This window comes from Pelophylax lessonae (assembly GCF_965119305.1).
Source record: "Pelophylax lessonae genome assembly, chromosome: 9".
NCBI lineage: Eukaryota > Metazoa > Chordata > Amphibia > Anura > Ranidae > Pelophylax > Pelophylax lessonae.
In genome coordinates, this window is record NC_138776.1 from 258,898,164 (window position 1) to 258,925,506 (window position 27,343).

The following is a 27,343-nucleotide window of genomic DNA, read 5'->3' on the forward strand; positions in this document are numbered from 1 at the left end:
CCTTCTTCCTCCGTTGGTTGGGCGGGAAGGGGCAACGCATTGAAGGACAATGCATTGACCCTTCCCGCCCAACCAACGGAGGAAGAAGGCCAAAAAGCTTTAGATAAATGGCGATACCACAAAGACACAGAGTCCGAGGCGACCCTGAAGTGACATTGCCTGCTATGCGGGATGACTTCACTACACTATGTGATGTTATGGTGCCAAGCTCACTATCGCAGGTCGAAAACGCCAGAGATCACAGTAAAACAGCTTATTATAAAGGCTTTTTGGAAAGGTTTCGTACTGGAAAAATAGCCAAAGATTATAGGTATGGGTGGCAGGCTAACTTGTGGTTGCATTTTGGGAGGTCCACCCCCTGGCCTAGAATGTAGGGTGGTAGGAGGACTGGACAAGGGTGCAGCGTTTTTATCTTTTTGTCCTTCTTCCTCCATTGGTTGGGCAGAAATGGGCAGTAAATTCTCCGTATGGGTGGTGACATTGCTTTTACTGCCCCAACTTTGTGGTATCGCCATTTATCCAAAGCTTTTTGGCCTTCTTCTGCATTGTCCGTGTCGAAGGCAACCCTGAAGTGACATCGCCTGCTATGCGGGATGACGTCCATACACTGTGTGATGTTATGATGCCAAACTCACTATCGCAGGTCGAAAACAGCTTAATATAAATGCTTTTTGGAAGGGTTTTATACTGGAAAAATAGCCTAACATTATAGCTATAGGTGGTGGGCTAACTTGTGGTTGCATTTTAGGAGGTCTGTCCCCTGGCCTACTACGCAGCATGACGTTACTGCACCACGCTCACAATCATAGGCCAAAAACACCAGAAAAAATAGCCTAACATTGTGGCTATGGGAGGGGCTGGATAACTTGTGGTTGCATTTTGGGAGGTCTGCTCCCTGGCCCAGTATGTAGGAGGACTGGACACGGGTATGGCGTTATTAGCTTTTGTCCTTCTTCCTTCGATGGTTGGGCGGAAATGGGCAGTGAATTCTCTGTGTGGGTGCGGACCCAGAAGTGGCATCGCTTGCTATGCGCAATGACGTCACTACGCAGCGTGACGTTACTGCACCACACTCACAATCATAGGCCGAAAACACCAGAGATCACAGTAAAACAGTGAATTCTAAACCCTTTTTGAAAGGGATTAATCCTAGAAAAATAGCCTAACATTGTGGCTATGGGAGATAACTTGTAGTTGCATTTTGGGTGGTCCGCCCCCTGGCCCAGTATATAAGGTGGTAGGAGGACTGGACACGGGTGCGACGTTTTCAGCTTTTTGCTTTTTTTCCTCTGTTGGATGGGCAGGAATGGGCAGTGCATTGCCCATGTCGGTGGTGACCCGAAAGTGACATCACCTGCTATGCGAAAATATTTTATGAGGTACTTTGAATCTTAGAAAGTTCCAATTATGTGCAGAACAACTGCTACTACACCCCTCGTGGACTATAGGAAACAGAACAATATGTAACACACATCATTTTATTTCGTATAACATAATTGTGGCACTTCCGAAGGACTCGACAAGTATAGTCCGAAACATGTTAGGTGGTTAGATATCTGTGCCCAACAATCAGCCTATGATACAGTCCAGGCGGGGGTATTACCATGTAGTGTGGATGGTGGAGGAGAGCTGTCAGAGAATGTAGTGTGGATGGTGGAGGAGAGCTGTCGGAGAATGTAGTGTGGATGGTGGAAGAGAGCTGTCAGAGAATGTAGTGTGGATGGTGGAGGAGAGCTGTCGGAGAATGTATTGTGGATGGTGGAGGAGAGCTGTCGGAGAATGTAGTGTGGATGGTGGAGGAGAGCTGTCGGAGAATGTAGTGTGGATGGTGGAGGAGAGCTGTCGGAGAATGTAGTGTGGATGGTGGGGGAGAGTTGTCGGAGAATGTAGTGTGGATGGTGGAAGAGAGCTGTCGGAGAATGTAGTGTGGATGGTGGGAGTAGAGCTGTCGGAGAATTAAGTGTGGATGGTGGGAGGAGAGATGTCGGAGAATGTAGTGTGGATGGTGGGAGGAGAGCTGTCGGAGAATGTAGTGTGGATGGTGGGAGGAGAGATGTCGGAGAATGTAGTGTGGATGGTGGAGGAGAGCTGTCAGAGAATGTAGTGTGGATGGTGGGAGGAGAGCTGTCGGAGAATGTAGTGTGGATAGTGGAGGAGAGCTGTCGGAGAATGTAGTGTGGATGGTGGAGGAGAGCTGTCGGAGAATGTAGTGTGGATGGTGGGAGAAGAGATTTCGGAGAATGTAGTGTGGATGGTGGGAGGAGAGCTGTCGGAGAATGTAGTGTGGTCCGATGATGGAGGAGGAGAGCTATCGTAGTTTTTATTTTTTAGTTTCACCCTCTTAAATATTAAAAACACGATCAATTTGTTTTTTTTTTTACATTTTATTTGACTTTTGTCTTGATTTTATCTAAGGTATAATCTGTGTGTATAATCATGGATACAACATAGTAGAGTTATGGATGATGAGGTAGTAGGCAAAATGTTGAAATTATATTTAACACAAGGTGGTGATCTCACTTCAAAATGCACAGATAGGAAGTGATGTATAATAGAGACAGGAAGTAATGTAGACATATAAACAGGAATTTCCGGATGTGAATAGGGTCAGTAGGAAGTAGAGAGGAGACAGTGCTGGAACTGGCAGCAGAGGAGGTAATAAGATATTATTTTATATGTAACCCCCCCCCCCCGTCATGTCCATCCTCTTCCTCCATAGTGACTGTGACGTCTTTTATCTCCAGCAGATGATGATACATACATATATGGATTATAATATAAACAGTACAGAAATATGACCTAAATATAGAGCCATCTATTCATCTACAATGGACGTTCGATGTTTCAATAAATAGAACTTTTCAATAACTTAATAATAAAGTTAAATTAAAATACACCAATTGTCATCAAGCTTTATTTCCAAAGTGTTGACATGTGAAGGTTTTTTAGCTTGTTGTATATCTACAATTTTGGGTTTATAGTTTATTTTTATTTTTTATTTTTTTTTAGTGTTTCAGTTACTCTTGGTATTAATGTTGAATATATTTGGTATTTACTGACATAATGCAGACATAGTTGTAAACCTCCCTCACTTTTAGACAGAGGTAATAAAATGAATCTCTACTTGTCTATAACTTATAATGACCAGCGAGTCCGCTATATTATCTGTCAACAGAGATCAGAGTCTTGTATGGATCACAGGAGCTCATCAGTGAGGATGGAGGAGGACCCGAGTCACAGGACTGAGAGGATATTAGACCTCACCCTGGAGATCATCTACCTGCTGACCGGAGAGGTGAGGAGGATTCTGGGAGGTCACATGACATCACTCTTATCTCTAATAATAAAACACAGACCTGACCGGAGAGGTGAGGAGGATTCTGGGAGGTCACATGACATCACTCATATCTCTATTAATAAAACACAGACCTGACCGGAGAGGTGAGGAGGATTCTGGGAGGTCACATGACATCACTCTTATCTCTATTAATAAAACACAGACCTGACCGGAGAGGTGAGGAGGATTCTGGGAGGTCACATGACATCACTCTTATCTCTACACAGACCTGATCGGAGAGATGAGGAGGATTCTGGGAGGTCACATGACATCACTCTTATCTCTATTAAAGCGGTAGTATACTCATTTTTTTTTACTTTTACCTACAGGTAAGCCTATAATAAGGCTTACCTGTAGGTACAATTGATATCTCCTAAACCTGCACAGTTTAGGAGATATTTGCCCTGCATGCAGCCATTGACGCTAGCGGCGTATGCGCTCTGAAGGTCCAGCAGACCTTTAGAGTTCCTTGCCAGGCACTTGCAAGAAAGTGACTCCCGCGCGCATGCCGCTCACATCGTCGGAGCCGCCGAACCCGGAAGAGACGCCGAGGGAGCATGACAGCACCCACAGCGGTGTCCGGGGGTCCGTGTCGGGGCTTCGTTTTAAGGTAAGTATTTCATAATGAGCTAGTATGCGATCCATACTAGCTCATTATGCCTTTGTCTTGCAGGGTTTGTTTTTGTTTTTTGGCAGTATACAACCGCTTTAGGAAAACACAGACTTGACCGGAGAGGTCAGGAGGATACTGGGAGGTCACATGACATCACTCTTATCTCTATTAATAAAACACAGAGCTGCCCGGAGAGGTGAGGAGGATTCTGGGAGGTCACATGACATCACTCTGATCTCTATTAATATAACACAGACCTGACCGGAGATGTGAGGTGAATTCTGGGAAATCACATGACATCACTCTTACATGACATTATTGTTGCTTTTTCAATGCAGAGTGTTCTTCCGGTGAAGTCTGATGACTTTCTAACCATACGAGTGCCTTTACCTCATTTTCTGAAACCTAAGAGAAACAATGATCAGAAGATTCTAGAAGTGACCAAGAAGATCACTGATCTGCTGACAGGAGAGGTGAGCGGTGCTGGGAATTCTGGGACATTATCCAGTAACAGACAAGGGATGTGTCTGGATGGTGACTGTATCATTGTGTGTGTCAGGTTCCTATAAGGTGTCAGGATGTCACTGTCTATTTCTCCATGGAGGAGTGGGAGTATATAGAAGGACACAAGGATCTCTACAAGGACGTCATGATGGAGAATCAGCCGCCCCTCACATCACCGGGTAAGAGGAGACTTTATTGTAAAGGAGAGAGCAGTACGGAGGGTCCACCTAGATCCCCCATCATCTGATAAACACATAGAAACAATGTATTCAGTCAGTGTGTGTGTTTCCTACAGATGGATCCAGTAATGGGAACCCACCAGAGAGATGTCCCTGTCCTCTGTATTCCTGGGATTCCACACAGGAAGATCACACCATCCCTCATCATCATCAGGTAGGTGGACTCGGTGTAACTGCAAGGTTTAGATGCTTGTTGCTGTCTAGGGGACATACCTAGCCCAGAGCTCTGCATTGCATTTAATGATTCCAAGGGACATTCCACCGCAAAAGTGCCATCTGCAGGAGGAGCAGAGGAAGGAAAGTAAAAGTGCTGCTCCTCTCCTGTAGACTAAATGAGCCATTATCTCTTGCAGTGTGGGAGCAGCCTTACAGTAAGGGATCATTTTTAATTTCCCTGGAGTTGAGATTTAAAAGAGAAGCAGCAGATTGATTAGCTCATCTGCTCTCTCCTCCTGTCAACATGTACCTTACCTTAGTATTGCAGCAGAGCTGATTGGCTTCTTGTTCTGCTTCTACCTCTCCCATTCTGAGCTCTACTTTACAAGTACTGCAAGAGCCTGATACCAAGTCACATTCAGGTACTTACACGGCTGGTATTAAGAAAAAAATATATAATAATGTTTTAGGGAATTAAGTGCTGCTGTCATTTGTATCTTTTATTCCTGCCTGGACTTCATCTTTAATAGACGTTTTCTATTATTTTGGGGTTTAGGGTGAAGAACTGATTAATATAAAAGTTGAGGTTAAAGAGGAAGAAGTAGAGACGTATGTGGGGGGTGATCAGCCGTCCACGGAGGAGGTTGGGATGACTATGAAAAGTGAAGAGGAAGAAATGTCTCCACCTATCAACACGAGTAAGTAACATACACTATGAAAGAAACCTTTCAGAGGGAGGAAGAGCCTCATACGGTGTAAATTAATTAATTAAAAACAGTAAAAAAGTAGTAAAGCACTCACATATAAAAAGACATCACCACCATAAAAGAAAAACAGGAAGTGCCAGACCCAAGATGGCAACCGTAAGTTCCAAGCGGTGCATGTCACGTCGTCCAGAAGTCCCACCCTACATGTTTCGTCATCAATCTGCGACATCCTCAGGACAAGCTGATGTGAGTCCATTACTACTTTTTTTTACTGTTTTTAATAAATTGATTTACACTATATGAGACATTTCCTCCCTTCCTTGGTATAATTTTAGAGGACGATTTGTTACAGGAACATTATGTCCCTAACAAATAATGTTAAAGTACAGTACTCCATTCCTAAATATAATGTCATGTTCCCAACAAATGAGGAGGAGATACTGTACACCATATGGGAGGTCCATCTCCATTCCTCAATCTAACGTCATGTTCCCAACAAATGAGGAGGAGATACTGTACATCATATGAAAGGTCCATCTCCATTCCTCAATATAATGTCATGTTCCCAACAAATGAGGAGGAGATACTGTACACCATATGAAAGGTCCATCTCCATTCCTCAATATAATGTCATGTTCCCAACAAATGAGGAGGAGATACTGTACACCATATGAAAGGTCCATCTCCATTCCTCAATATAACGTCATGTTCCTAACAAATGAGGAGGAGATACTGTACACCATATGAAAGGTCCATCTCCATTCCTCAATATAACGTCATGTTCCTAACAAATGAGGAGGAGATACTGTACACCATCTCCTCCATTCCTCAATTTTTATGTCATGTTCCCACAAAATGATGTGGCTAAAATGTATTATTTTTTTCTCCAATCGCCTTTCAGGACAGCACCTGGAGAGCGCTGCTCCACCCATTTCAGCAGGAAACACTGCAACCACCTCTTCCACCATGCCTCAGTTTTTGTGTTTCCTCCGCCATGGTGGAGACACTGCATGGAACTGGTGTGGGGGCTGCGCTCTCTCCAGGTAGAGTAGGGTGGACTTACCCCTATTTTTGGTGCTATCTTTTAAGACCATCCCAGCACCCCTCCCTGAGTAAAAAGGTGTTGTTCCAGAGCGGCCGTCCTTTCGGGCTCAGGGGAGCGGAGCCTCGCCGGAGAGATCTCGCCTGTGCGCCGGGAGTCCGCTTGGTGGGGCTGGCAGGCAGCTCAGGCGGGGAGTTTTTTTTCTTCCGCATGTCGGTCCCTGGTCCCGGCTGACGGGGGACGTCAGTTTAGGTAGGCGGGACTTCCGGGGGGCGTGGTGGCTCTGGTTCCAGCCACTGGAAGCGCAGAGGACGGCGGCAGGTCAGAGGTTGGTGCCTCAGCTTCCGGTCTTCAGCGGAGGACGCGGGAAGTGGAATTTTTTAAATGCCTTTTTGGCAGGGAGGATCTGCCCAGCTTGCTTCAGGCTCTGCAATGGAAGACAGAACCGCAGCGTCAGTGCAAGCAGGTGCCGTCAGCACCGGCCCAGCCCAGGTAAGAGAGGTACAGTGGCGCCTCCTTTTTCTTTACTATTGGGCTTAAGGGTTTATCTATTGTTCCTCCTTTGGAGCCTGCCCTGCGGACGGAGGTGTATGTCCTCAGTCTTGCAGGTTGTTTGTCTGTCTGGGAGGCTGTTATGTGGGCATTGATCAGTGTTGACTAGTGTGGAGGTTAGTTAGCTGACGGGTGTTTTTTATTTGTGTCTCCTCTTAGGTCAAAGCCACAGTTAAAGCCAGGGCTTCAGCAACATCAAGGAAGTGTCCTTCTTGCAAAAATCCTCTTAAGGATACCTGGCCTAAGCCAGTTTGCAAAACATGTATTGCTGATTTATTGAAAAAAGAAACAGCCCAGCAGAATAGTGATCTTTTTTCCTCTGTTCAAGAGCTTAAGGATACTTTGACTTCCGTCCGCTTTATCTGGGAATCTGTCTGGGAAGCTGATCCCTTAGACAGATTTCCAGCAGAATGTATGGGCAGTTTCCCAAGCACCTCTAAGTCGGCAGAAGCTTATGACACAGAGGAAGAAAGAGCTAGTACTTTACTCTCCCTCAGAGATTCTGATGAGGAAGAGGAGGAAGTTGCCAGGACATCTAGATATAAGTTGGTTTTAGAAGATGTGGATGAACTCCTTAAGGCGGTGTATACTACCTTGGAAATCCCAGAAGAAAAAGTACAGATGTCCGTACACGACAAAATGTACCAGGGCCTAGATCAAGCCAAGCACAAGGTCTTCCCGGTCCACAAAGTCCTTGCGGATTCAATTAAAAATGAATGGAAGGATCCTGAGAGGGCCCACTTTTTCTCTAAATCCCTGAAGAGAAGGTTTCCTTTTGAGGAGGATGAAACGCATCCCTGGAATAAGAAGCCCAAGGTTGACGCTGCTTTTTCTCAGGTATCACGCCGAACAGATCTGGCGTTTGAGGACATGGGGATACTGAAGGATGCTATGGACAAAAGGGCAGATTCCCTCCTTAAAAAGGCTTGGGGTTCTTCTGCATCCAGCCTTAGACCCACCATGGCTTCCACAGTGGTAGCTAGAAACTTAGAATGCTGGCTGGAACAGCTCAAGGGGCATGTGGAGGCTGGAATGGCTAGGAAAGACCTTCTTGAATCCTTTCCACAGCTCCTTAAGGCCATTAAGTACATGGCTGACGCTTCAGCTGAATCAATTAAAATGGCAGCCAGATCGTAGGCTCTGGTGAACTGTGCCAGGCGTGCGATTTGGCTGAAGACTTGGGCGGGTGACTCAGCCTCTAAAGTCAGACTTTGTGGTTTGCCGTTTTCAGGAGACCCGCACTTTGGACCAGATTTGGAGGCTATCCTAGATAGAACGGCGGATAGGAAAAAGGCCTTTCCTTCCAAAAAAGAAACCACCACCTAAGAAAAATTTTCGTCCTCTTCAGCAAGCCCAGAGAACTAGGGATCAGGACCAGAGAACAAGATGGTCCTCACAGAAAGGAAGAGGTAGAGGTGGTATACTGTTCAAACCACCTGAGCAGTCTGCAAAGAGCAAGTGACATTCCTCTCCCAGTGGGAGGAAGATTGTTAAGGTTTTTCCAGCAGTGGGAAGAAGTATCCTCAAGCCCTTTTGTGAAGAACATTGTGGCTCAGGGTTACAATCTCAAATTTTCAAGAACCCCTCCAAGCAGGTTTTGGGTGACTCCGCTTCCAAGAGATCGGGAAAGAGCCTCGGCAATGATGTCTCTTTTAGAAGAGCTGATTTTTCAGGAGGTTCTCACTCAAGTTCCCAGGGGTCAGGAGGGTCGGGGGTTCTATTCACACATTTTTTTGGTGAAAAAGCCCTCCAGCAAGTACCGGTTGATTTTAAATCTAAAGATCTTAAACAAGTCAATCCGATACAAACCTTTCAGAATGGACACCATTTACTCGGTAACCAAGCTACTATCCCCAGGATGCTTCATGGTTCTGTTGGATTTAAGGGACGCCTATCTGCATGTCCTGATAAACCTATCCTGTCAGAAGTTTCTAAGATTGGCGGTCAATCTGGGAAATTCGGTCTGGCATCTCCAGTTCAGGGCCCTTCCCTTCGGTCTTTCCTCTTCTCCAAGGGTGTTCACCAAGGTGATGGCAGACGCCTTGCAGCCTCTGAGACTGAGGGGGGTCTCCACCATCCCATACCTAGACGATCTCCTGATTTTTGTGGATTCCAACAGTCAGTGTTTGGCACACCTTCAAGAGACAAGAGTCCATCTCGAGAGCCTGGGTTGGCTTCTAAATCTGGAGAAGTCCAATCTGGTTCCATCCCAGAGGATAAGGTTTTTGGGATACACGTTAGACTCAGTCCTTCAAAGAGTTTTTCTGCCGCAAGAGAAGATTTTAAAGGTCCAGGCTGCTGTCGCTCAGATGCAGACCAATGTTCAGGTGTCAATTCGATCCGCTATGGCGGTTCTGGGCCTACTCACCGCATCTATCCCAGCTGTTCAGTGGGCAAAGTCTCATTCCCGTTTCTTTCAGAGGGATATCCTGCAGAAGTGGTCACATCTAGAACCACTGGACAAACCCATCAGAATTTCCGAAAGAGCAAAAAGGGCTCTTTGGTGGTGGAGAGATACCAGGAATCTGGAGACGGGTCTGATGTGGTCTTTCCCCCAGAACAAACGTCTGACCACAGACGCCAGTGCCTGGGGATGGGGAGCCCATCTAGATAGTCGGAGGGTGCAGGGGACTTGGTCCAAACCGGAAACCAGAAGGTCATCCAACTGGAGGTAGTTGAAGGCTATATTTCTAGGTCTTCAGGAGTTTCAGCATGTGATCAGGGGTCAACATGTCCAGATTCTTTCGGCCAACATAACAGCAGTGGCTTATGTTTCAAAACAAGGGGGAACAAGGAGCAGAAATCCCTCAGCGATGCAGCTGCTTTTCTGGGCAGAGCAAAATGTGGCCTCTTTAACAGCGATTCACCTGAAAGGGTCACAAAATCTCCTGGCAGATCTTCTGAGCAGAAGAAAAGTGGTGGAGGCAGAATGGAGTCTGAATCTGGAAGTTTTTGCGATGATTACAGAAGCTTGGGGGTTTCCCCACAGATCTGTTCGCCAGCCAGCAAAACACCAAGGTTGCGAAATTCTTTTCCCTCCACAGGGAGGATCAGGCTTGGGGTCTGGACGCTCTCGCTCATCATTGGGACTTCCACCTGTGTTATGTGTTTCCTCCCTTCCAACTAATACCACTGGTTCTCAGGAAGTTCAAGGAAGAGACCACAGATCTAATTCTGATCACTCCCTTTTGGCCAAAAAGGCCTTGGTTTGCTCTATTGCTAAATCTGGCTTCAAAACCACCTTGGAAACCTCCGTCCAGAAAGGATCTTCTGATACAGGGGACCCTGAACCATCCGGATTTAGATCGACTTCAGTTGACGGCGTGGTTTCTGAGGAAGACCTCTTAAGAGCCAGGGGTCTTTCTGAGAAACTCATTGCTACCCTTCTCTCCAGTAGAAAGAAGGTAACCAGGGACATTTATATGAAGGTCTGGAAAAAATATAATTCTTGGTGCTCCATCAAGAAATGTGAAGTTTTTTTAATTTAATTTCGGGGCTGGAATTTCTTCATGAAGGAATGGAGATGGGCCTGGCAGCCAGCACCCTTAAAAGTGGCGGCTCTTTGTTTTTTTTTTTTTTAGAGAACATTATCTCAGGAGACTTTTATTATAAGATTTTTTAGGGCCTTAGCCCGCAATAGGCCAGTAGACCTCAGGGTGTTCCCTAGATGGGATCTATCCATCATATTACAGGGTTTAACCAAATTTCAGTTTGAACCTTTGGAAGAAGTTCCCTTGATGAATTTAGTTCTTAAAACAATCTTTTTGATAGTTGTCACCTCAGCCAGAAGAATTAGTGAGATTCAGGCCCTCTCAGTTGCGGATCCTTTTTTGTCCGTGTTTCCGGATCGAGTACAAATCCAGCTTTTCTTTCAAAGGTTGTCTCCAATTTTCACCGTACCCAGGAAATTGTGCTGCCAACCCTTTCCTCAACTCCTTCTAACACGCAGGAGGAATCTTTCCATACACTGGATGTAAGAAGATGTCGTCTTCGTTTTTCTTTTTGTAACCAAGGAATTCAGGAAAACGAATGCTTTATTTGTTCTCTTTTTGGGTCCTCTTAAGGGAGAAAAAGCATCCAAGAGAACTCTAGGAAGATGGCTTAGATGGGCTATTGAGCAAGCTTATTTGGCCCAGGGGGAAAAACCTCCAGAAGGTGTGGTGGCTCATTCTACAAGGTCAGTGGCAACCTCATGGGCTGAAAGGGTCGGTGCTTCGCCAGAACAGATATTCAAAGCAGCTACCTGGTCTAGTTTCTCAACCTTCCTTAGACACTACAGGTTGGACCTGTTGTCAGCTATGGATCAGGCCTTTGGCAGAAAGGTTCTGCAGGCAGTAGTCCCACCCTAAGTGTAAGTTACTCGCTTATCCTCTCCAGGTGCTGTCCTGAAAGGCGATTGGAGAAAACCTAAGTTAGACTTACCGGTGAAGGTATTTCTAAGAGCCTTTCAGGACAGCAGCAACTACCCTCCCTGGGGTTTTTTCTGTATTATTGTGTTTGACAATTTTAACCTGTGGTGGTTGTTATGTTTCATTATGTTTTTCAGCATGTCAGAGGATACCCTATAACTGAGGCATGGTGGAAGAGGTGGAGCTTTTGAACTTACCACCGTCACCGGTAAATCTTCTAACTTAGGTTTTTTTTTTTTAATCTCCAATATGCCTTCTATCTGTCATTGAATGCAGAAAGCCATGTACCCCAGTATGCTATTTTCAGGATTTTGTATCCTTTAACTAGTTTGTTTTCTTTTTTTTTTTTTTTTTTGGTAAATTTGTACCCACTTCTAGCATTTTCACTTATTGCATTGGCCTGGAGGAAGAGCTAAAGCTCTAATTATTTGGTACTTACTGACATTTTATATATATATTTTTTTAATTTCTTCCAAACAGATGGATGTGATGTCGGGAATTCCTCGGAGAGACATCTTCTATTATCTGCTGATTGTAAGTCAGAAGATAATGTCATCACACAGGATCCTCCAGGAGGAAATCCAAATACACAAAATATCCATCACAGACCTTCCTGTCCGGAGACATCAATGGATCCCTCTGATCAGGGGGAATCTTCTCACCAATCACATACTATGATTGCAAATATCCATTTAGGAGCTCACACTGCGGATAGATCAACAGATCCTTCTAATCCCAAGGAATCTTCCTTACCCCATGAAGGAGTTCACCAGGGTGAGAATCTATTCTCCTGTTTAGAGTGCGGAAAATCTTTCACTCTGAAAGGAAACCTTGTGCAGCACCAGAGAATTCACACGGGTGAGGGTCCATATCCATGTTCACACTGCTGGAAATCTTTTGTTCAAAAACGAGACCTTGATAAACATCAGAGAATTCACACGGATGAGCGTCCCTATCCATGTTCTGAGTGCGGAAAATCTTTCTTTCGCAAAGGAAACCTTCTGATTCACCAAAGAATTCACACAGGCGAGCGTCCTTATTCATGTTCAGAGTGCGGAAAATCTTTCACAGTGAAAGGAAACCTTGTTGAACACCAGAGAATTCATAAGGGTGAGCGTCCTTATTCATGTTCAGAGTGCGGAAAATCTTTCACACTGAAAGGAAACCTTGTTGAACACCAGAGAATTCATACTGGTGAACAACCATATTCCTGTTCAGAATGCGGGAAAACTTTTAGTTATAAAAACAGCTATCTTATACACCAGAGAATACACACGGGTGAGCGTCCTTATTCATGTTCGGAGTGCGGGAAATCTTTCACTGTGAAAGGAGATCTTGTTAAGCATCAGAGAAGTCACACAGGTGAGCATCCTTATTCATGTTCAGAATGCGGGAAAACTTTCGCTCAAATAGGAGGCCTTATTTTACACCAGAGAAGACACACGGGTGAGCGTCCTTACTCGTGTATTGAATGCGGAAAATCTTTCTTTCAAAAAGGAGACCTTGTTACACACCAGAGAAATCACACGGGTGAGCGGCCTTATTCATGCCCAGAGTGCGGGAAATCTTTCACTGTAAAAGGAAAACTTGTTGCACATCAGAAAACGCATACTGCACTGCGTCGTCAATGTGATCAGACTGTTTGAAATGGGTAAAAGAAATCTAATTGCACATCAGAGGCACCTGCCTAATTTTAATTGTACAAATGGACGATGGTTTTTACTGGTGGGCGACTCTTTTCTTGGCTTCTTGTAATTTTTGGAAACTCCAATTTCTGCCCCCATTTTATGGTATCCCTTTTTTTCTAAAGAGGCATCTAATTGTAATCACTAGTTAGAAGGGTTTAATTCTGTAAAAAATAGCCTAATGTCGGGGGGGGGGGATTTGTGGTTGCATATTGTGAGGGAAATGTGCACCTTGAAATGTTCAGCTTAGCATATTGATATACCAGTTTATATTGAAAGTTGGAGTTGTCCTTTATAACTTAAAATGTTTTAAAGAATATATATATTTTGCTTTTAATTGAATTACTGCTGATATGCAAAGCTTACTTTCACGCCTGCTTTAGCTTACGATTTATATTTAGCATATCTTCACGGAATAATGTCGATTGTTGTTAAGATGCTTTGTATATTATGTTCTAGATGTGTTATTTTGTTCATTGTGGTTAGACATGGTATAGATGTGTTATTTTTCTTGACGTATGTAAGATGCTCTGGAGATGAGATATTGATATGTGTGGCTTACAAAAAGTATAAATTGTCTGTTGGACTTTCAATAAATTGTAATCATGACTCATCCATAAGATTTGTAGTCCTGATGTTCTGATTACCTGATCGATCGAAGAAGTTCCATACACACCCAGAAACGGAACCAGACCTGAACCCTTACAAGGAGGTCCCCTGGCCCAGTTTGTTGGGTAGTACACAAGTGTGGCCTTTCAAATTTTTGCCCTTCTACCTCGGTTGGGCTTGACTGGACAGTGCATTGTCCATGTCGGTGGTGACCTAGAAGTGACTTCGCCTGCTATGCGGGAAGACGTCACTAAGCGGCGAGATGTTACAGCGTCACATTTACGATCGTGGACCAAAATGCCAGAGATCACAGTAAAACAGCTTTTTAGAAGCTTTCATTTCTGGAAAAACAGACTAACGTTTATTTTCCAATGGGCAATAGAAGGAGATTTCCCCTTGAAATAGTATTTGGTAATCTCTGAACCTTTATGGAAAAATATAATAATCTCCTACATGTGATGTTTTTTAAATATATGAAAAAGTGGTATTTGCTTGACTCTGACTGTTTATAAAAAGATTATGTGCCAATACTATCTCTGTAAGATGTGGATAAAATGTATTTGTGCTTATAGGTACGGGGGTTATCAATGTAAGCAATCTACAGTAATTAGAAATTCTAGATTTGTAATAAAGATTTTTGTTTCATTTTTGTAAACAGATGTCTCTGGCTGTTCTGAGGGGAGCGCTGCCTTTATTAGAGGGGGGTCCCATTTTAAGTACGCCCGGCAAGGAAAGCCTTCCCTCTCATGCCCTTGTGTGGCTATGGGGAGAGGGGCTAACTTGTGGCTAAGTTTTGGGGGGTTCTGCCCAAGCCAGAGAATGTAGTGTGGATGGTGGGAGGAGAGCTGTCGGAGAATGTAGTGTGGATGGTGGGGGAGAGCTGTTGGAGAATGTAGTGTGGATGATAGGGGGGGGGGGGGCTGTCAAAGAATATGGTGGAGGGAGAGCTGTCGGAGAATGTAGCGTGGATGGTGGAGAAGAGCTGTCGGAGGTTTTAGCGTGGATGGTGGAGAAGAGCTGTCGGAGGTTGTAGTGTGGATGGTGGAGAAGAGCTGTCGGAGGTTGTAGTGTGGATGGTGGAGAAGAGCTGTCGGAGGTTGCAGTGTGGATGGTGGAGGAGAGCTGTCGGAGAATGTAGTGTGGATGGTGGGGGGGAGCTGTCGGAGAATGTACTGTGAATAGTGGGAGGAGAGCTGTCGGAAAATGTAGTGTGGATGGTGGAGGAGAGCTGTCGGAGAATGTAGTGTGGATGGTGGGGGGAGAACGGTCGGAGAATGTAGTGTGAATGGTGGAGCAGAGCTGTCAGAGATCATAGTATTGATGGGGGAGGAGCGAGCTGCTGTAAAACATTGTGTGAAATGAATGGGTCTTTTCAGGCAGCTTAGCCACTTGCTGCCCAGGACAATTTTTTATTTTTTATACCCTCCAATATCAGCATTTTTTTTTTTTGCTGAAAAACTACTCTTCATAACATTCATATTTTACAGAGTCCCTTTCACCGCATCCCATTGCAGCCACATACAGAGGCTTTGCCTATTTCAAATGTATAGAAAATACCAGGATGGGACTTATTTTCTCTCAGCAGCATTGCAGATACACTGTAGAGGAGGTTGCAGTACTCACACTGTACAGGAGGTGGTGATCTCTACTGAGTGGAAGACAGGAAGTGATGTCACAAACAGACAGGAAGTTCAAAGTTGTGAGGAAGTAGAGAGGAGACTTTGCTGGAAGTGGCTGCAGAGGAGGTAATAAGAAATTGTTTTATATTTACACCCAGTAACCCCCCCCGCCCTCATGTCCGTCCTCTTCCTCCATAGTCACTGTGACGTCTTTTATCTCCAGCAGATACTACATATACATATAGAGGGATATAAAAATGTGACTCTGATATTATTTTACCTTTACCACATTTCCTGTGACAGAAAACCGAACCCATTCCACCGTCTCTTCTGTCACCGATGTAAAACAAAATGGAGAATTCAGTCATAGAAGAGCCGAGGAGAGCCGGACACCTCACATCATCACCTCAGAGTTCCCTCTTCACTCATCCTCTACTGCTATTGGCTGCACTCCCTCCACATCAACCAATCACAGGATGGGACCACAGTCACTGGGTGGTTTCTGCTCTCCACAGAGACTCATCTCAGACTTCTCTACTTTCATTGGCTTTTCTAACTCCACAAGAACCAATCACAGGGTGGGATCATAGTCACTGGGCAGTTTCTGACATCCTCAGAGATTTACCTCAGAGCTCTCCACTGTGACTGGCTGCACCCCCCTCACAGCAACCAATCACAGAGCTCAGAGTCACAGAGCAGATTCTGTTCTCCACAGAGACTCACCTCAGACCTCACCACAATCACACACTATTATTATTATACATTTATACAGCTCTGACATATACCGCAGTGCTGTACAGAGATCACTGAGCCAATCACATCAGACTCTGTACAGGAGGATCTTACACTCTAATGTCCCCTCCCCCTCAGTCACATCAGTCTCTGTACCAGAGGAGCTTACACTCTAATGTCCCCTCCCCCACAGTCACATCAGTCTCTGTACCAGAGGAGCTTACACTCTAATGTCCCCTCCCCCTCAGTCACACACAATTATTATTATACATTTATATAGCTCTGACATATACCGCAGTGCTGTACAGAGATCACTGAGCCAGTCACATCAGTCTCTATACCAGAGGAGCTTACACTCTAATGTCCCCCCCACCAGAGGAGCTTACACTCTAATGTCCCCTCCCCCACAGTCATACACTATTATTATTATTATACATTTATATAGCTCTGACATATACCGCAGTGCTGTACAGAATATGAAGAACAGATAGGTGTCTGCAACTGGATCAGTCACATTCCCCTCCCCAATTGGCAATAGAGAAGCAAAAGAAAAGGAAGTCCCATAGGGATCTGAGTGGATAGGACTCGTCTGTAGAAAAAAAAAAAAAGTATATAGGGTACAGAAGGTATGTAAGATAAAAGAATAATTTACTGAACACAATTAAAAATGTACATAGAACAAATAGTACATCTAACGGGGTCACATAAAAAAACACTTAGCATCATGGTACGCTATAAATGGTCGTGCTGGAACTAGCAGTAGAGGAGGTAATAAGATATTATTTTATATTTACACCCAGTAACCCCCCCTCCGTCATGTCCGTCCTCTTCCTCCATAGTCACTGTAATGATAGTTATGGTTTATAGACCGGATCCAACTGTGGAGGAAAGAACAGAGGTTCCAAAAGAGGTGACAGTTCCTCCAAATAATGGCCAGTTGGGAGGTATGCCTGTGTCCAATCACAGACAAATTTAGAAGAGACAAAGCCAAACCTGGCTGGCTAAACCGTAATATTAAAAAACGTATTAGGGGAAAAAAAATGGCCTTCAAGAAATATAAATCAGAAGGCACAGTATTGGCTTTCCAGCAATACAAGGAGGCAAATAAGAAAAGTAAATACGAAATCAAAATGGCTAAAATCAACTTCGAGAGACAAATAGCAGAGGATAGTAAAAAGAACCCTAAGAAATTCTTTAAATATATCTACAGGAAAAAAACAAGGGCAGAGCATGTTGCACACATAATTAACGATGATGGATTAACGATGATGGGAGGATGGTTACAGAGGACACTGAAAAGGCAACCGTGATGAATGCTTTTTCTTGTCAGTCTTTACACAGGAAAAGGAGTGGTACACTGACCATGACTGTATGGTTAGCAGTACTTCACAGGACTTGCCGCTATGGCTAACAGAGGGTGAAATCAGGGAAAGGCTGGATAAAATTAACACAAATAAATCACCATCCCCGGATGGCGTACATCCGAGAGTACTCAAAGAACTCAGTAAGGTTATATCTAGACCACTGTTCCTGATCTTTGCTGACAGTATTATGACAGGAAATGTACCAGGGGATTGGAGGAAAGCTAACGTGATACCGATATTCAAAAAAGGGCAGAGGCATGTCCCGTGAAATTATAGGCCAGTCAGCCTGACATCAATAGTATGTAAACTTCTGGAGGGGATGATAAGGGACTATATCGTAGAGTTTGCTAAAGACAACAACATCATCAGCAGTAATCAGCACAGGTTTACAAATGGGCGTTCTTGTCAAACCAATCCCTTAACATTCTACGAGGAGGTGAGCTAGATAGGGGCAGACCAGTGGATGTGAGGCGTTTGATACAGTTCCCCGCAAGCGCTTAATTTATAAAATAAGGTCTGCAGGCATTGACCACAAGGTTTGCTCTTGGATACGGAACTGGCTAAAAAGGGCATGTCCAAAGGATGGTAATAAATAGCACATACTCAGACTGGTCTGGGGTGGTAAGTGGGGTCCCCCAAGGCTCAGTCCTGGGACCAACCCTGTTCAATTCATTCATAAACAGCATTGAGGACGGGATCAGTAGTTCTATATCAGTTTTTGCAGATGAAACAAAATTGGGCAGGGCAATAACTGCACAGCATGAAGCAGATATCCTACAGAATGACCTGAACAAAATAACAGAGTGGGCAACGACATGGCAAATAAGGTTTAATGTGGAGAAGTGTAAGGTTTTGCACTTGGGGACTAAAAACATAAAAGCACACTTGAGGGGGGGGGGGGCTTTGGGGGAATCAAAAATGGAGAAAGATCTGGGAGTCTTGGTAGAAGCTAGACTAAGCAATGACATGCAATGTCAAGCGGCAGCTGCCAAAGCCGGCAGAATATTAGCATGCATAAAAAAAGGGATGTATTCCAGAGATAAGACTATAATCCTTCCACTTTATAAAACTCTGGTCCAACCGCATCTGGAGTATTCTGTCCAGTTCTGGTCGCCAGTCCTCAGGAGGGATGTGTTGGAGCTGGAGAGATTCCAGAGAAGGCCAACTAAACTAATTAGAGGATCTTAATTATGAAGAGAATCTACAATCGCTTAATTTATTCTCCCTGGAGAAGAGACGCCTGAGAGGGGACATGATAGCAATTTATAAATACCTCAATGGTGATCTCAGCATAGAAAAAAAGCTATTCTATCGCAAGGATTGCATGAGGACTCGATGGCATACAATGCGATTAGAGGAGAAGTGTTTTATCCTCAGGCAACGCAGGGGGTTCTTTACTGTTAGGGCTACAAGATTGTGGAATTCTCTACCACAAGAGGTGGTTTCTGCGGGAAGTATGGTGGCTTTCAAAAGACTCTTGGACGTACATCTCAAGGATCATAACATTCAGGGGTAGGTGAGATGATTACGGTCATGCCCACCTACACAGGTTGAATTGGATGGACTATTGTCTTTATTCAACCTCAACTACTATGTAACTATGTATGTAATTAATAGGGAATAGAACCTGAGACAAAACAGCGGGACCATTTTGGGGTCTGCACTACAAACATAATAAAGGAATGGTTGATGCGGCAGTGGGGGAGAACGTTGAAACATAATGTAGACTGCAGTACTTGTATTTAACACAAGGTGGTGATCTCAGGTCACAATGCACAAACAGGAAGTGATGTAAGGTAGTGACAGGAAGTGATGTAGGGTACAGACAGGAAGTATAAACAGGAAGTTCTGGGTGGAAGGTGAATTGGGAGGAAGTAGAGAGGAGACATTGCTGGAACTGGCAGCAGAGGAGGTAATAAGATATTATTTTCTATTTACACCCAGCAACCCGACCCCCAGCCCCCCGTCATGTCCGTCCTCTTCCTCCATAGTCACTGTGATGTATTTTCTCTCTAGCAGATGCTTCTACACACACATATGGATTATATTATAAAAGGTACAGATATATACGCTAAACATGGAGCCATCTATCCATCTATATAGAGATATGATGTCTCCAAAAATAGAACTTCTTGCTATCCTAATAATAAAGTAAAAATAAAGACCCACACCAATTTAGGGTCGTTATCAAACTTAATTTCTAAAGCGATGATCTGTAAAGGGATTTAGTTTGGTATATATTCACAATTTGGGTGTTTTTTGTTATTTTTTATTATGTAGCACTCTCCTAGGTAGGTGCTAGTGGGAGATTATAGTTTGGGACTCTGTCTGCCAATCAGAGGAGCAGCAGGGAAATCTATATTGCTTTCTGCCTACGAGAGAGCAGGATCTGTGAGTTAGGTCTGCTCAGTGTGCTTGGTATGTGATTCATTGGGTCTAGGGAGTGTTTTTACACTGGTCCAATAGGGAGGCATGTTGGACAGTGGAAGGAAACCTGGCCAATGGGTACACAGGCTTTGATACAGTCCCAGTGATTGGCAGAGATAGACTGCCTCGGTGCATTATGGGATATTGTATAAAAGCTTGAAGCAAATGTGCTGCAGGGTCTTTGGCTGGAGAGCAGAGCATTGGAGGGAGGGTGGCGGCTTCCTCCTCCTCTGTAGCAGTGGCACATGGTCACAGACGGTCGACCCAAAGGTCCAGGAGAGCTGACTGAGTGGGGAGACACTGGAGACCCTAGAAGAACAGTATCGTGAGTACAGGGGATCGTGTCAAGGGGCCTGACCTGAGGGGGGGGGGGGGCACCCCAAAAGTAGGATAGTCAGTGGACAGATGTCAGCAGTCCAGAAAGAGGATACTGAGGAGAGTGTCCCGAAGATAAATGTAGTTCACCAAGTCTTCTGGCAAGAGACTTAAACATAAATCAAAAGTGGCAAGGTGAATCAGCAGCCTGGCTGCATCATCAGACAGGAGTCCTCGCAACTTGTGAATAGTTAATTTGGAGTATCCCACTATTCCCTTCTTCCATTCTTATTTAAAATAAAATGCCAAAAACAACTACATACCCCTGGACTGATCATTGACTGAGCTCATCAATCTGCTGCAGTAGTAAACTGTTAATTTGTGAATGCCAGTGTTGCTAACAGTAACCCAGGGGGACCCAAGAGTGTATTATCCAGCAGGCCTCAAGGGGGCAGTGCTACATTAGTTTTTCAGGAATCTGTGGTTTTGATGTTGACTATATTTGTTATTTACTGACACAATGCAGACACAGTTGTATACCTCCCTCACTTTTGGACGGAGCGTTTACAATGAATCTCTACTTGTCCATGAGTTCTATTGATCAGACGCTATTTTATCTGTACAGAGATCAGAGTCTTGTGTGGATCACATTAATGAGGATGGAGAAGAACCCAAGTCACATGGCTGAGAGGATATTAGACCTCACCCTGGAGATCATCTACCTGCTGACTGAAAAGGTGAGGAGGATTCTGGGAGGTCACATGACATCCCGCTTATCTCTATTAATAAAACACAGATCTGACTGGAGAGGTGAGGAGGATTCTGGGAGGTCACATGACATCCCGCTTATCTCTATTAATAAAACACAGATCTGACCGGAGAGGTGAGGAGGATTCTGGGAGGTCACAAGACATCACTCTTATCTCTATTAATAAAACACAGACCCTTTGGGGGGGGGGGTCGGGCGGCGCATGTAGCCAGGGATGCTCTGCAGCTACCGATTATCGCAGGTGGGCTAGCTGCGCCTAATTTGCGCCTGTATTACTGTGCTTCCCAGATGGCCAATGCACACTGGTGATTCCACCCGGAGGATGCTAACGCTGCGGCTGCTTTGGAAGCAGCTATTTTCACCTCCTATGAATCACTGCAAAACCTAATACATCGTAGGTCCACTATGGGCAGACCGAACGCTGCTCTTGTCTCTGTCACCCTGCGAATTTTTGCGGCTGCAACCCTGGATGGTTCCGACCCTCCGGAGCTGCACTCCCCCAATGCCCCCCTTGCACCCGTGGCTGAAGGAGTTTTTTGGTCGAGATGATGGTCTTTTCTGGTCCCGTCTAGGTGTGAAATCTATTTCCCATTTGTATGTCCGGGGAACCTTCAGGTCCTTTGCGGACATGCAATCTGCTTTTGGTCTGCCCTCCACGGCTTATTTCCGCTACGTGCAATTGAGACACACGGCGGCCGCGCATTTGGCCTTCGTGATGTCTCGCTAGAACCGACCCCCTTGGAAAACCTTCTTTCTGACTCCTCACACGAGAAGCTGGTCTCTACATACTACACTCGGCTTTTACATTCTCATTCCAAGAGATTGGCGGTGGTTGGGTCTCAGTGGCGGGAGGATATCCCGGAATTGTCGGAGGAGGTGTGGCAAGACGTCCTTCCTGAACAAATACCTGTTGTTATTTCCTCCAGGGATAGGGTTATCCAACTGAAGTTTCTTTATAGAGCGTACTATAGCCCCGTATTTTTGCACAAAATAGGTACACTACCTTCTCCACTCTGCTCCAAATGTACTGTTGCCGATGGCTCCTTTTTCCATATGTTCTGGGAGGGTCCCCCTATCCGTGCCTTTTGGTCGGAGGTCATGGCCTTTATTGCTGATATTTCTCAGTTATCCAATATTTGTAGCCCCCTTCGTTGTCTGTTGGGATATGTGGATGACAAGGACGCCCCTGCTCGTACTAAATTGTTTCTCCGCTTGGCCTTCTTCTATGCTAGGAAGGCTATAGCTACTAGATGGAAATCTTCTGCTCCCCCTGACGTTCCATTCTGGATTGCACTTATTAACCAGGCATTGCCTCTGTATAAAATGACGTATGAGGCCAGAGGCTGTCCCAAGAAGTTCCAGAAAATTTGGTCTTTTTGGGTGGACTCTGACCGGACTACCTCTTCGGTTTCTGATTCCACATAGACGATGTCCATTACAGCCTCAGTTATTTTGTGTTTGGTAATATGCTCTCTCTGTTGCTGTCTTTCCCTCCCTTTTCTCCTCCCTCCTCCTTCCTCCCCCCCCCCCCCTTTTTCCCCTCTGGGAGATTTTCTTTTTGCTGGGTTTCTTACTGATGTTACAACTGAAGGTTATGTATACTACTTGTGTCATGGCATTTGATGTAAGATGGAGTCTTGTATGCCTTTTTGACTCCTCCATTGGCATGTTTCATTTTATTTCTTTGTTATGTACTGTTCTGTTTGTTCAATAAAATACCTTTAAAAAAAATAAAACACAGACCTGACTGGAGATGTGAGGTGAATTCTGGGAAGTCATATAATATCACTCTTACATGACATTATTGTTGCTTTTTCCATGCAGAGTGTTCTTTCGGTGAAGTCTGATGACTTTCTAACCATACGAGTGCCTTTACCTCATTCTCTGAAACCTAAGAGAAACAATGATCAGAAGATTCTAGAAGTGACCAAGAAGATCACTGAGCTGCTGACAGGAGAGGTGAGCGGTGCCGGGAATTCTGGGACATTATCCAGTAACAGACAAGGGATGTGTCTGGATGGTGACTGTATCATTGTGTGTGTCAGGTTCCTATAAGGTGTCAGGATGTCACTGTCTATTTCTCCATGGAGGAGTGGGAGTATTTAGAAGGACACAAGGATCTCTACAAGGACGTCATGATGGAGAATCAGCCGCCCCTCACATCACCGGGTAAGAGGAGACTTTATTGTAAAGGAGAGAGCAGTACGGAGGGTCCACCTAGATCCCCCATCATCTGATAAACACATAGAAACAATGTATTCAGTCAGTGTGTGTGTTTCCTACAGATGGATCCAGTAATGGGAACCCACCAGAGAGATGTCCCCGTCCTCTGTATTCCTGGGATTCCACACATGAAGGTCACTTCATCCCTCACCATCATCAGGTAGGTGGACTCGGTGTAACTGCAAGGTTTAAATGCTTGTTGCTGTCTAGGGGACATACCTAGCCCAGAGCTCTGCATTGAATTTAATGATTCCAATGGACATTCCACCGCAAAAGTGCCATCTGCAGGAGGAGCAGAAGAAGGTAAGTAAAAGTGCTGCTCCTCCCCTGTAGACTAAATGAGCCATTATCTCTTGCAGTGTGGGGGCAGCCTTACTGCAAGGGATCATTTTTAATTTCCCTGGAGTTGAGATTTAAAAGAGAAGCAGCAGATTGATGAGCTCATCTGCTCTCTCCTCCTGTCAACATTAACCTTACCTTTAGTATTGCAGCAGAGCTGATTGGCTTCTTGTTCTGCTTCTACCTCTCCCATTCTGAGCTCCATTTTACAAGGACTGCAAGAGCCTGATACCAAGTCACATTCAGGTACTTACACGGCTGGTATTAAGAAAAAAATATATAATCTTGTTTTAGGGAATTAAGTGCTGCTGTCATTTGTATCTTTTATTCCTGCCTGGACTTCATCTTTAATAGACGTTTTCTATTATTTTGGGGTTTAGGGTGAAGAACCGATTAATATAAAAGTTGAGCTTAAAGAGGAAGAAGTAGAGACGTATGTGGGGGGTGATCAGTCGTCCACGGAGGAGGTTGGGATGACTATGAAAAGTGAAGAGGAAGAAATGTCTCCACTTATCAACACGAGTAAGTAACATACACTATGAAAGAAACCTTTCAGAAGGGAGGAAGAGCCTCATACGGTGTAAATTAATTAATTAAAAACAGTAAAAAAGTAGTAAAGCACTCACATATAAAAAGACATCATAACCACCATAAAAGAAAAACAGGAAGTGCCAGACCCAAGATGGCAACCGTGAGTTCCAAGCGGTGCATGTCACGTCGTCCAGAAGTCCCACCCTACATGTTTCGTCATCAATCTGCGACTTCCTCAGGACAAGCTGATGTGAGTCCATTACTACTTTTTTACTGTTTTTAATAAATTGATTTACACTATATGAGACATTTCCTCCCTTCCTTGGTATAATTTTGTTACAGGACGATTTGTTACAGGAACAGTACAGTACTCCATTCCTAAATAACACGTCATGTTCCCAACAAATGAGGAGGAGTTACTGTACACCATATGAAAGGTCCATCTCCATTCCTCAATATAACGTCATGTTCCCAACAAATGAGGAGGAGATACTGTACACCATATGAAAGACCCATCTCCGTTCCTCAATCTAACGTCATGTTCTCAACAAATGAGGTGGAGATACTGTACACCATATGGAAGGTCCATCTCCATTCCTCAATATAACGTCATGTTCCCAACAAATGAGGAGGAGATACTGTACACCATATGAAAGGTCCATCTCCATTCCTCAATATAACGTCATGTTCCCAACAAATGAGGAGGAGATACTGTACACCATATGAAAGGTCCATCTCCATTCCTCAATCTTTTATGTCATGTTTCCACAAAATGATGTAGCTAAAACTTATTTTTTTTTTTAACCACTTTACCATCGGAGGATTTTGCTGTCTTACGTCCAGGCCACTTTTTGCGGCCTGGATGAAATTCCCCCCCCAAAAAAATGTAAAAATCAAACTTTTTTATCATTCTTGGCCAATTTGTTTTCTGCTACATATTTTTGGTAAAAAAAAAAATTGCAATAAGCGAATTTTGATTGGTTTGCGCAAAAGTTATTGCGTTTACTAACTAAGGGAAAGATTTCTGTCATTTTTGGTGTTTTTTTTTTTTTTTAACGAGTAATGGCGGCGATCTGCAATTTTATTTTTTTTTTTGCGGGATTGCGGCGGACAGATCGGACCCTTGACTAACATTTTTTACACTTTTGGGGGTACCAGTGACATTACTACAGTAATCAGTGCTATACATATGCACTGTTACTGTAAAAATGACACTGGCAGGGAAGGGGTTAATTTTATTGGAGAGGGAGGGGTTAATGTATGCCTGGTGCTTACTGACATGTGTGGGGGGAGGTGACTGAGTGACACAGGGACAAATCACAGGTTCAGCTATGCTGAACCCTGCAATCTGACCCTGCCTGTCACTTAGGAGATCCGCCCGCTTTGTTTACACAAGCGGGCGGATCTCCACACTCGATTCCCCGACGATCGGGGAAGAGCGGTGGAGATCACCGCCACTCCTCCCCTGGCCCGACTCCCGCTGTGACTGAAAACAGCGGGAGCGAGCCTCCAGCGGCGCGCGCACGCCGCCCACAGGGGGAGGAGTCCAGTGAAGTAGGTCTACGTCGCTGGACGATAACGAGCCACATTCCCGCAGTAGCAGCAATGTGAGCAGACGTCAAGTGGTTAAATCTCCATTATGCCTTCTATCTGTCATTTAATGCAGAAAGCCAGGTACTCCAGTATGCTATTTTCAGTGTTTTCTATCCTTTTAACTAGTTTGTTTTCCTTTTTTTTTCTTAAATTTGTACCCACTTCTAGCATTTTCACTTATTGCATTGGCCTGGAGGAAGAGCTAAAGCTCTAATTATTTGGGACTTACTGACATTTTATATATATATATATATTTTTTTTAATTTCTTCCAAACAGATGAATGTGATGTCGGGAATTCCTCGGAGAGACATCTTCTATTATCTGCTGATTGTAAGTCAGAAGAAAATGTCATCACACAGGATCCTCCAGGAGGAAATCCAAATACACAAAATATCCATCACAGACCTTCCTGTCCGGAGACATCAATGGATCCCTCTGATCAGGGGGAATCTTCTCACCAATCACATACTATGATTGCAAATATCCATTTAGGATCTCACACTGCAGATAGATCAACAGATCCTTCTAATCCCAAGGAATCTTCCTTACCCCATGAAGAGGTTCACCAGGGTGAGAATCTATTCTCCTGTTTAGAGTGCGGAAAATCTTTCACTCTGAAAGGAAACCTTGTGCGGCACCAGAGAATTCACACGGGTGAGGGTCCATATCCATGTTCACACTGCTGGAAATCATTTGTTCAAAAACGAGACCTTGATAAACATCAGAGAATTCACACGGGTGAGCGTCCCTATCCATGTTCTGAGTGCGGAAAATCTTTCTTTCACAAAGCAAACCTTGTGACTCACCAAAGAATTCACACAGGCGAGCGTCCTTATTCATGTTCAGAGTGCGGGAAATCTTTCACAGTGAAAGGAAACCTTGTTGAACACCAGAGAATTCATAAGGGTGAGCGTCCTTATTCATGTTCAGAGTGCGGAAAATCTTTCACACTGAAAGGAAACCTTGTTGAACACCAGAGAATTCATACTGGTGAACAGCCATATTCCTGTTCAGAATGCGGGAAAACTTTCACTCAAATAGGAGGCCTTGTTTTACACCAGAGAAGGCACACGGGTGAGCGTCCTTATTCATGTTTGGAGTGCGGGAAATCTTTCACTGTGAAAGGAGATCTTGTTAAGCATCAGAGAAGTCACACAGGTGAGCGTCCTTATTCATGTTCAGAATGCGGAAAAACTTTCAGTCAAATAGGAGGCCTTATTTTACACCAGAGAATGCACACGGGTGAGCGTCCTTACTCATGTATTGAATGCGGAAAATCTTTCTTTTATAAAAGAGATCTTGTTACACACCAGAGAATTCACACGGGTGAGCGGCCTTATTCATGCACAGTGTGCGGGAAATCTTTCACTGTAAAAAGAAGCCTTGTTGCACATCAGAAAACACACACTGCACTGCGTCCTCAATGTGATCAGATTGTTTAAAATGTTTTACAGGTAAAAGAGGTCTAATTACACATCAGAGGCACCTGCCTAATTTTAATTGTACAAATGGACAATGGTTTTTACTGGTGGGCGACTCTTTTCTTGGCTTCTTGTAATTTTTGGAAACTCCAATTT

General features: G+C 44.4%; 5 protein-coding genes across 5 annotated transcripts in view; all 5 read left to right on the forward strand.

Annotated features, from left to right (window-relative positions):
* The window catches only part of LOC309563432 (uncharacterized protein), a gene marked incomplete at both ends in the record, with an annotated part of 92,770 nt that extends 84,483 nt beyond the window's left edge, over positions 1-8,287 (forward strand). The window contains 2 exon segments of the mRNA XM_082267827.1: positions 4,289-4,423; positions 7,310-8,287. Of these exon segments, the coding sequence (XP_082123953.1) occupies positions 4,289-4,423; positions 7,310-8,287 (1,113 nt within the window).
* The window catches only part of LOC309564412 (uncharacterized protein), a 1,531,146-nt gene that overhangs the window by 129,296 nt on the left and 1,374,507 nt on the right, over positions 1-27,343 (forward strand).
* LOC309562639 (uncharacterized protein) overlaps positions 1-27,343 on the forward strand; it is a 47,250-nt gene that overhangs the window by 7,964 nt on the left and 11,943 nt on the right. The window lies entirely within an intron of this gene.
* Positions 4,752-27,343, forward strand: part of LOC309563435 (uncharacterized protein) — a gene marked incomplete at its 3' end in the record, with an annotated part of 44,026 nt that continues 21,434 nt past the window's right edge. The window contains exon 1 of the mRNA XM_082267829.1: positions 4,752-4,847. The remainder of the gene's footprint in view (positions 4,848-27,343) is intronic.
* LOC309563434 (uncharacterized protein) lies at positions 9,964-27,334 on the forward strand (the record flags this gene model as incomplete). The annotated part of the gene is made up of 6 exons (XM_082267828.1): positions 9,964-10,554; positions 11,215-11,327; positions 11,978-13,199; positions 22,904-23,038; positions 24,022-24,163; positions 26,043-27,334. The coding sequence occupies 6 exons, from the start codon at positions 9,964-9,966 to the stop codon at positions 27,206-27,208; spliced, it is 3,369 nt and encodes a 1,122-aa protein (XP_082123954.1). The 3' UTR covers positions 27,209-27,334.